We start from the raw sequence: 11,227 nt of genomic DNA, 5'->3' as shown, positions 1-11,227 counted from the left end.
AGGATCTTTACCTACTAAGCATAGAATGAATATTAGTCATTCGCTAACACACTATTACACTTAGGGTATTTAGACTTACTCCTATCAAAATATCGGGTATATTATCCAGAGATTAAATATTCATGCTAGACATAATCAATCAAATGAGGGAGCAGTGATACAAAAGGGTGTGATTACCTTAATTTTGTTATTTTATTACACAAAATTTACATTGAAAAATTGAAAATCTTAACAGGAGCAAAGGAGGTTAAAAAAGCACAAATCAAAATAAATCAAATGCAAATTAGCAAAATCAAAAGGCAGTCAAAATATGCGAGACTCGAGGTCTCTTGCAATGATAAATGATTAAAGTGGGGTCGGACACACGGTCTTTTGACCCGAGACTGTACTAGTCTCTAAAAACAAAAGTTGTACACAAAATGTGTACACCAAATCCCACGCACTCAACCCGAATTATGTAAAAACCATTTAAACTAAATCAAGTGAAACGAGAAACTAATCTAGTTTAAAAGGGGGAAAACTATGTGGCCACGGGGTTTACCGGAACTCTTACTTTAATGCTGGAGGAGCCCTTGATTGTCCTCGCATATGGCCGTGGAATGGATAGTGTTCACCCTTCCTCAGATGGCCCACACCGTTTTTTTTTTTTTTCTCCAGTGGTCTGACGTTATATTTCTGCGTTTTTCGTCGTGTTCTGACCTTATTAGCGTTTTTCGTCGTTTTCTACCGTTTTTTCTGTGTTTTTCGTTGTTTTCTGACGTTATTCATTGTTATTTGTATATCTTTAACGTTTCATCTAATAGGAAAATTTCTTCATTTATAAGGTCAAGTAAGAATGTTGGTCAAGGATATCCAATGGGAACCTAGCTCACGTTCAAGAAAGGGTTTCTGATTAATCATTGCAATATTCTAACTTATTCAGAAATGGAAAATTTAAAGTAAATCAAATAACTGCAAAATTATTATAAAAGATATATTTCTCGAACTTAAGCTCTCTCTCTCTCTCTCTCTCTCTCTCTCTCTCTCTCTCTCTCTCTCTCTCTCTCTCTCTCTCTCTCTCTCTCTCTCTCTCAAGGGAATATTTCTAGGTCAAAATTTCAAGTTCTCATTTAATTTGAATAACTGAAAAAAAATATCCTCAGGATTTCATTGTATAGGTGTCTTTTCTAATCCATCCTTTCATGGTTTCATTTATTAGTTTAATCCTGAATTGCAGTTGTAATAAATTTTAGTTTGCAATCAAAAACTTAAAGTTTGCCCGTATCTCAGAATCTTTGTTTACCGATTGAGGGAGCAACTTAATTATGTGATTTTCACACAGGGCTATTGTCAATCTTTAAAGTAGTTTTCTTTATTTCTTTAATGAAACATTTTCCCTACTACAGATTTTACTTTTTCATTTATTTATATCTGAATTGCTTTTAATTTTCACTACTGATGTTTTATATTTATTTTTACTTATGTATTTAGCATTCAAATTTTCACCAGTAATTTTTTTTATTCAGTTTTTTTTTTTCCCCCTTTTTAAGTCTTGATCACTGTTTATTTCTATAAACACAACGATTCTCATATTTGGTTATACATTTTTTATTTCTTATATTGTCTTTTTGTGCATCATATAAATATGTTTGACTAGATAGAAATTCAGCCGCATTCCTCTCGTTTCAATAAGTTGCGTTAGGATTTATTTTCATCAAGTAGGGATATTTTGGGTCCTGATGGTTCCTGCTAAGTAAAGGGACTTTGAGCGGAGTCAAAATAAAGAGATCTTGAGACGGAGAGCTTCATGAGAAGCCTAAAAGGAAGGTGACACTTAGACACCTCCAGTTAGATACGGACAAAAAGATTATTTAATGAGAAGAATTACATCTTTACTGTCAATTCCTAAAGCAAAGACGGGACAAACGAGTGATTGTCCAAGCAGCATCAGTGTTTATTCAAGCAATATTCCATCATTAGATGACGAGACGTTACCTTGCAGATTGAAAAGGCATCATAGGGTATGCAATTGCTAGAGGAGGTATCGAGACCTGCCTCAAGATACAAAGAGGTGGCTAAAATGAGATATATCCTTTTATGATTTCTTTCCTTAGACGGGGTTCTTCTGACGTAGGATGGCGAAACAGGGAAGGAGATGACAGATCAAACGTCCGGTTGATTTCCTTTGGTAGTAGGATCTGAAGAAGTGACGTTGTAACGTTGCGGTTTTCCTCTTAGTTTCGCCAAGAATTTTTTCCCGAATTTGAGAATAGTTCCATCTGACAGCATGATTAGAAAGACAAAGATCCCCTGGAGGCAATTCAAGGTGTCCGTCAGTACCCTGTTCCGGGAAATGAGACATCTTTAATACTGTATTTTAGAATCAGTCGTTTTAGTGCAGGCTATGATTACTCAGTTACGCAAAGAAAATACAGTGCTGGACATTTAGACATATCAGTTTTAGATTTACATTCAATTGTGAAATGAAAATAAGACATTTAATATATTTCTTTGATTAGGATTCAATGTTCACATTGCAATACATTAATATATGACTGAAAACCTGATGAGGTTCAATGAAACTTGATCTTCAACTGATCCGTGATTAGGTCCCCGTGAATCATCTTGAAAGAAAATTCTTTTCTTTAACGGAGTTATAGAAAAGCGTTAATTTGAGAACTTACCAGATCTCAAGAGGAGGTATTTTCCATGACAAGACTTCTGTTGACCAGCATATAACGACGAAAGTTAAAATGTTCAGCTTTCTTGATAAACTGCAAAAATAATGAATAAAATAATTGATTCAATTAGCCTCTATAAGATATCAAATCTCCACTTCGTATAATTCCATGAGTGATGTTCTTAAATACAATTCTAATTGACTTCACCACATTTGTTTTCTGTTTCTTGCCAGTTATGACCAGTTATGATTAAGAATATGCATCATTATACATAAAATTCACTGAGCATCAATGTGCATCTTACCCCTTGCCGTGGTCAATGAATCGTGTACCGTTTATCTTTTCTTGAACGATTTTCTCTTGACCCCCAACGCTTTTCACAATCTCTGTCGAACCTTTGCTGCTGCGAGCGAATTTGATGTACTCATAATGTATTACCACAAGCAGTAGAATGGTGGACAGAATCACTATGGCGAGAGGGCCATAGAAGTAAGCCAGCAAAGCTTCGTCGTCTGAAAATATTTCAATAATTACTTTTATATGGCAATGGCTTATTAGACGTGTAACTCAATAAATTTACTATGTAAGCACTTAAAGAAAATGCAGGGAGGAGAGAGAGAGAGAGAGAGAGAGAGAGAGAGAGAGAGAGAGAGAGAGAGAGAGAGAGAGAGAGTGGGGGGGAGATGGACCTAGACGTAGAAAGTTATTTAAAAACGCAGAAAGCAAAACGAAAGACTTTATTGATAGATCTACTGTACACGAACTTAGTTAACATCCTGTTCAGCTCTCATCTTTTACTCATACTCTCATTAAAACACACACACACACACACACACACACACACACACACACACACACACACACACACACCGACACATATATATATAAATATATATATATATATATATATATATATATATATATATATATATATATATGTGTGTGTGTGTGTGTGTGTGTGTGTGTGTGTGTGTGTATTATATGCCTATCCATTTTCATATGTGTGGGTGTATGCAGATGCTTCAACATATTGGCATAATCAAGCAATTCATTCAAAAGTAATTTCTTCTTTAAGCGATATCCCAAAAATACAAATCAATCTACCTTCAGAAATGTATTCTAGTTTCCTTTGACAAATGTTATGATCAAACACATTGATAGCATAAAAGAGATTAGGATAACGTGCATATTACATGCGATTCACTTTCATCTTTTTAGTCTTTCATTAAGAAAGCAAATAGCCTATCGAGTTTGTTGATCCTCTCTATATCATCTCTAAAGAAAACCACTAAAATGGTCTTTTTAAGTGTATATCATAGGTACCCATATAAAGGTTATTTTATATGGGAGATTACCATAGAACTCCCAAGAAGGGGCTCCACGATTCATAATCGTCTGAAGGGGAAAATATTCTTCATAATCTCTCCCATGGATTGATAATGTGAATTGCTTTCGCTTCGGAAGGAAAATACTCCTTGTGATCTTTCATAAACGGTATTACTGTTTTCTTTCTGCGCTCTGGGACAATACCTTAATTGGTATTTAAGGTAACATAGTACTTCTCATGTTTTGTTTTTGTTTTTTACATTCTATAAAGAACTTTCCTGCCTAAAGCCTTAACTTACCTTTAAACCAACAGCGGGTAACGCCAATGTAAGGCTTAATCACGCCGTAAACATCATCTGGCGCCAGTTTCTCCATTAAAACTGTAATGAGGCTGAAAATAAAGAAAAATAGATTAACCCTTATCAGTCCATACCCATCAGTATGTATTATATAAAAATGTGTGCAACAGAAATAAAGACAATTATAGCCTAAATTTTTCGGAAAATTTTATCGTGATATGCTTTGTAAGATTATTTCATGCGTAAGATATCAATTACTTCACATAATTTAAGTGGTTAATTTAAGCTTACCTTATGCAAAATGGTATTCCCCAGCCATACAATGCTGTGTAAACACTACATTGGCTCGATTTGGTGGTCAAGTTATTCTTAAGACTCCTGGAAAGACACATTGGCCTAATGAGTTTTGGATTTTGTTATTAATCAAAGGTGATTTAGAACACTTGAATTCAAGGCAAAAAAAAAAAAAAAAAAAAAAAAAAAAAAAAACCACTCATAAAGGATGATGGACTATTTGAAGGCTAGTTGAAATCCTTACCTTATTTCTCTCCAGATCCCAAAGCAAACTGTGCTCAGCCAGAAGAACGTTGCAAGGAATCCAAACTGCATAGCGATGGCTGAAATATTCAAATGATTTTTTTTTTTTTTTTACTTATGGGCGTTCTTCAGAAAGTTAAAAAGGGATATTAAATTGATCCATCGTATCTAGTTCTAATAATAAAAGAAATAATAAATTTCACCTTCATTAAAATATGCATATATCTAGATACTCACTTCATCGTATGATATTGAAAAACAAATTACTCGGCATCATTTGAAACTATCATTTGAAACTTCTCTTTTGATATTTATTTAAAACTTGAATACTGTACTGCGTATCTTAAAATGGCTATATACGGGGTGATTCAGATTAGGTAAATATTTGTTCTTCGCAGAAACCTTCTATGAAAAGCTTAGATTAAGTCCCCTAACCTATCATAGAACCAATAATTATCGCAGTTCCTTTTTACGATCAACTTGTTTTTGCATAAACCTCCACACGATCCCTGGTGATACTAAACCCTTCACACAAGTATGAGTCCCTATAAACCTCTCACATAAACCCTAATGACCCAAACCATTCGCATAAGGCTTAGTAACGCCAAGTCTTTCATACAAACCTTGTCGTCCTCAAGTCTTTTTTTGCAAACCTTGGTTCTTCAAGTCTTTCGTATAAATCTTGATGCCTTAAAACTTCCAATAAGCCCTAACATTATCATAAAATGACAAAAAACTCTATAAAATTATTTCAAGGGTTTGTATCAAAAAGATTTAACGCACCTGGGTATTTGCCCACTCGACCTTTGTGCCAAATTTCAGGTCATTTGGCCCAGAAATGACTGAGATGAATCGATTTGAAGATATGACAGCAGGAGGAGGAGAAGCATCAGGGAAAACAACATATTTCTCTCCCATGGAGTGAATATAACTAAATCTTACCAGTAATAAAACAAGTAGTCGCATCGAAGCCATCATTAAAAACTTGAAGAGCCACACTTGCAGAATAGGCAATACAGAGGGAAACTGCATATTCAAGTAGGTGTTTTCCTCCATTGACTAGTAATCCAGGAGCCCATAGATGACAAAGTATGGTAGTGATCAAAAACATAAGAGAGATTCCCTGGCAAACTGGAAATAGAACAGGCCGCACTTTCAACCAAGTAGGAGTGTCATTTACTGAGCAAACCAGTGCACCCTGTTTTCGATCATTGTTAATGAACGTATCAATACAGTAGTCAGAGCTAGGAATTACTGTGTCTTTATGATTCAGACTACCGTCAGTGTTTATGCTAATCTCTCCCTCTGCTTTGATAACTGGCAAGCACAGTGGCCACCCAGTCACAGTGTTAAAATTTGTAGGAATACTGAAAGTGTCATTGGAGTCTGGTACACAGCTGTAGCGATTTTCATCCATTGAGTATCCTTTCTTGCAACATTTACGAATACATGGCCCATTTCTGCAAGCTCTCTTATGTTCCTTTAATGGGTCGCTGTAGCAAAAGCTTGTGAAGTAACTTGTGGATCCATCAGCCTTTTCAATCCCATCAACACAATATTCAGGGCACTGGTAATATATGCGCCTTTTGGTGTCTTCTGGAACCCAACCATTTGCTAAACCATCAGCAAGAGATACTAAATTAGACTGCCGGAAATAGAGGGGGATAGTTGTCATGGATTCTGATTCGCATTTTAATGGATTAATATAATTTGTTATATTGGACCAAGCTATGCTATCTGAAAAGGGCTTTGCCGATATTGGGGGTTGAAGCAACAGAGGCGTTTTAGCTGGTTGGCATGAGCCGTCTTTCATGGCCTGGCCATAAGGGCAGCATCTTGGCACAGAGGGAATAGGTATACAGGCCTTCATCGTCAGTGTCAGGTTACCGTGAGAATCCAGCTGGTGAATAAGGCAGTATTTATTGATGCGTTGGCCTTCAAGGTCACCAGCCTGTTCGAGAAGTACCACATCACCGCGAGGTCTCAGTTGAAATTGTTCTTTGGTGAAGTTAAGTGAAAAATATTTGGCTGAATCACAGTTGACATCTCTCACAGTCACGTTGTAGTTGGTCGTATTTCCCTGGAAATGAAGGAATGAACGGGACAGTGTTGAGACAGGAATGATTGATATCTTACAAATCAAGAGCAAGTTATCGACTTAGATAGGTCTTTGAACACAGAGAATATTACAAAGTATTTAAATGCTTATTTCTCTCTCTCTCTCTCTCTCTCTCTCTCTCTCTCTCTCTCTCTCTCTCTCTCTCTCTCTCTCTCTCTCTCTCTTCAGATATTTTGAAATATATTAACAAATATTTAAGTATAACAGGTACACACACAAACATATATATATATATATATATATATATATATATATATATATATATATATATATATATGTGTGTGTGTGTGTGTGTGTGTGTGTATACATATATATATATATATATATATATATATATATATATATATATATATATATATATATATATATATATATACATATATGTATATATATATATATATATATACATATAGGTATATATATGTATATATATGTGTATATATACTGTATATATATATAGGTATATATATGTATACATACATATATATATATGTATGTATATATACACATATATATACACACATATATATATACATATATATGTATATACATACACATATATGTATATATGTATATGTATGTATATATGTATATATACATACTTATAGGTATATACATACATAAATATATGTATGTGTATATATATACAAATGTATATATGTACATATATATACATACATATATATGTATATAAGTACATATATATGTAAGTATATATACATATATGTTTATATTTACATATATATAGTATGTATACATGTATATGTGTATATATATGTATATGTGCATATACATGTATATATGTGTGTATACATATATATATATATATATATATATATATATATATATATATATATATATATATATATGTATGTATGTATATATATTATATGTATATATATGTGTGTGTATATATATATATGTATGTATATGTATATAATTATATATGTATATATATACATATATATATTATGTATACACATATATAATGCCTGTCTATGTAGCCTATGTAGCCATTCATCAATGTATTCTGAATCTCTCTCTCTCTCTCTCTCTCTCTCTCTCTCTCTCTCTCTCTCTCTCTCTCTCTCTCTCTCGGCTTTATTACTCACTAAGCTGCCTTACAAGGAATCTGAATTTGAAGGAGCTTTGCTCGAGCTCGGGGAATGACAAGAAACGGGTGGTAAATAAATTTATCTTGGAACAACCTAATAGTTTCATAAGAGGTAATTGAGCAGTCATATCTTTGATTAATAGCTTAATATTGAAACTTCTAAAGCAGGGGCTACCAAAGTTGATGGCATACAAGGACCCGTTTAGAGCATCCGAAGTGATATTGGGCTACTGGCATCATTTATCGGGTTCAGAGAAATAATTGAAAAAAAAAACTTTAATCTTAACCACCATAGTTACTTATTTTGAAGAAACTAAACCTCAGTATTGCTATTCTAGTGTAAGCAGGAGGTGCACCTGACAGAATTGAATAAGATAGATTGAAATAAAACTTATTTGAGCAATATTTGACCCCTTAATGCAGGGATGACGGTGGAAGAGCAGCTCTTTAGAAATAATAAAAGATAGGAATATAATAACAACAATAAATGAAAATTCAACCAAACATATGATCTTCCTCAAAAAAATTTAATGCAGCGGAATTAATCTGACATTCTTGAATTACAATATTTACGGACATCCACTTACCTCTTTCGTGTAAATATAATCGTGCTGTACGGGAACGACATTGTGCCCGTAAGGTTTACATATTCCGTCCTCCAAGATCTCATTTCCTTGGCAGTAACATTTAACGACAGATCCAGCCACCTGAGTCCCTTCTATATCTGGGCAGGATTCCGTAGGGCTGGAGGAGCCCGATAGCCCTCCAAGCATTGTAGTCCTACCTTCGCTGTTAGTTTCCCCCGTTACCTCAGGCACTGCTGCGGCGAGGATCACACCAACGATCATCAGTATGTTAATTAGTCCCATCTTCGATTTCATCTTCGGAAATTGCAGGCAAAGCAAGCAGGAATAAACGGAACTATCCTGTTGATAGGTAGAATCACGATCTAGGTAATGGGGGTCAACCGTGAGTAGAACCTTATTAGCGATGCCCCTTCGCTCTAGAAATGAGGTATATTGGGAATAAAATCACGTTTTGTGACTTCCCGAAGTCACTTTTTACAGGGAAGTCTATGCTCTAAAGGGCTTCATCGGAGCAACTGTTTAAGCTTCTCATTACCACACGGCTAGAATATAACTGGCTCCTGAAATCCCGATGCCCTCAGCCTCACTCGTCTGTTTACAAGCGAGGTCCGGGGGAGGTCCCCACTGGGAGGAGCTTCGGTGAGGGATAGTTGAGGAAATCCCGAACTTGATCCTGTTATGCAAGGTCATTGTATATTGTATAATTCTCTTCGGTTTAGCACACTAGCCTTTAATCTTTAATATACATGTGGAACACAAGACGTTATCTTTCTTTCCTCGAACTTTTAACACAATAAAGATATATATATATATATATATATATATATATATATATATATATATATATATATATATATATATAATATATATATATATATATATATATATATATATATATATATGCTGTATATATATATATTTATATATATATATATATATATATATATATATATATATATATATGCGGTATATATATATATATATATATATATATATATATATATATATATATATATATATATATGAATATAAATATATATATATATTTGTATATATATATATATATATATATATATATATATATATATATATATATATATATATATATATATATATATATATATATATATATATATATATATGTAGAGAGAGAGAGAGAGAGAGAGAGAGAGAGAGAGAGAGAGAGAGAGAGAGAGAGAGAGAGAGAGATGAAAGCCGTCGTAGCAGTGTGACTTTCCGGGAGTTTCCCATTCATTGACGTAATAAATCCAAGGGTAAGTTTTCCTGCTTTTCGTAAAAACAATTATGTATTAATTGTTCATTAATGCTTGTAACTTCAGCTTTATTTCAGGGAACAAACAAAAAAAATAAAGATAAAATTCTTATATTTTCTAGAATAGTGACACGTAATTTCTTAAACAGAGGTAGAGTAAATTTATACAAAATCAAAGAATTTACATCGAACATAATGTGATCATCAGTTTACTTATCTATTAAGATAAAATTTGTACATATTCATGCTTTATAAAAAGCTTTTAACTTCATAAGATATTGTTGCATGAACGTGCATAAAATGAAATATAATATTGAAGGTAAAGAGTTGAACGGAAAAATTATGTAATTGTATATAGGAGTAGAATTAGAATAACTAATAAAAAAGATTCGAGAAGTATGCAAGATTCATTGATAACGGAGGGAAGGGTCATTGCAACATCATGGAATTACTGTCTTACTCATAGAGATAAAAATAGAGGATATAATCAAGTGAGAAGTTTGAAGAAGGAAGCGTAAGGCCTATTGAAACTGCGGGAGTGAAGAGGTGATAAACTGCCATCTGAAATGAAGGACCTAAAGGGAGCAATTGAATTTAAGAAGAAACTAAAGACATTACTTTTCACAAGATCATATGATTTGGAAGATGCTAAAATCAAAGAATTGTATAAGTTATAATGAAAATGTTTCGTTAGATGATTGATATGGACCCGCCCGAGAAGTAGTTCACTCGACTTCAGTGGAGGGTTGGATTTAAACCCAAAACAAGTATGCAAGATGAAGAAAAAGGGTAATCATTGAATGAGGGAATGAAAGAGACGAGGTGAAATAGGAATAAAAATCTTGAATATATCACGATGAGCTTTTAGGTAAAAGTTGTGAATGAAATATTGCTGTTTACTGACGGAAACATATTCCGAAATATCTCCCTTATGTAATAAATAGTAAGTGTCTGGCTATATATATATATATATATATATATATATATATATATATATATATATATATATATATATATATATATGTATATATATATATTATATTTTCTTTTCTTGTCACACTGAGCGACATTGCAAAACGTATAACTACTTGTTCTTTCAACGTTCTTCGGATAGGGGGAGAGGGAGTAGAAATACCATGTTGAGAGAGGGTACCCCGAGAGGTAGTTAGGAAGGGTGGGAAGGGTTGAATGTGTGCGTGCGTGTGCCTGTGTGCGCATATGTATCTAAATATTTAGCAGTTAATTTGACGCGTCACTGTTGTGTGTATTTATATATATATATATATATATATATATATATATATATATATAT

The 11,227-nt window shown here is 33.5% G+C and overlaps 1 protein-coding gene across 1 annotated transcript; it reads right to left on the bottom strand.

Annotated features, from left to right (window-relative positions):
* Window positions 1-1,520: 1,520 nt before the first annotated feature.
* On the bottom strand, window positions 1,521-9,215 carry LOC137629568 (G-protein coupled receptor Mth2-like). Its single transcript, XM_068361005.1, has 8 exons — window positions 8,643-9,215; window positions 5,765-6,902; window positions 4,824-4,902; window positions 4,577-4,663; window positions 4,286-4,377; window positions 2,965-3,172; window positions 2,664-2,753; window positions 1,521-2,320 (listed from the first exon to the last, which is right to left on the bottom strand). The coding sequence occupies exons 1-8, from the start codon at window positions 8,934-8,936 to the stop codon at window positions 2,143-2,145; spliced, it is 2,166 nt and encodes a 721-aa protein (XP_068217106.1). The 5' UTR covers window positions 8,937-9,215; the 3' UTR covers window positions 1,521-2,142.
* Window positions 9,216-11,227: the final 2,012 nt, after the last annotated feature.

Source organism: Palaemon carinicauda, chromosome 37 (assembly GCF_036898095.1).
Source record: "Palaemon carinicauda isolate YSFRI2023 chromosome 37, ASM3689809v2, whole genome shotgun sequence".
Classification (NCBI taxonomy): domain Eukaryota; kingdom Metazoa; phylum Arthropoda; class Malacostraca; order Decapoda; family Palaemonidae; genus Palaemon; species Palaemon carinicauda.
Note: the sequence above shows the minus strand (reverse complement) of the source record. Positions and strands in the feature narration are given on the sequence as shown.

Bases quoted from the DNA above. Each gene is read 5' to 3' on its own strand.
- LOC137629568 (XM_068361005.1), bottom strand. From the start codon at position 8,936: ATGAAATCGAAGATGGGACTAATTAACATACTGATGATCGTTGGTGTG. The intron at 6,903-8,642 runs GTAAGTGGATGT...CTTCATTTCCAG, and splicing joins ATTATATTTACACGAAAGAG to GGAAATACGACCAACTACAA. The intron at 4,664-4,823 runs GTAAGGATTTCA...GTGTCTTTCCAG, and splicing joins GGGATCTGGAGAGAAATAAG to GAGTCTTAAGAATAACTTGA.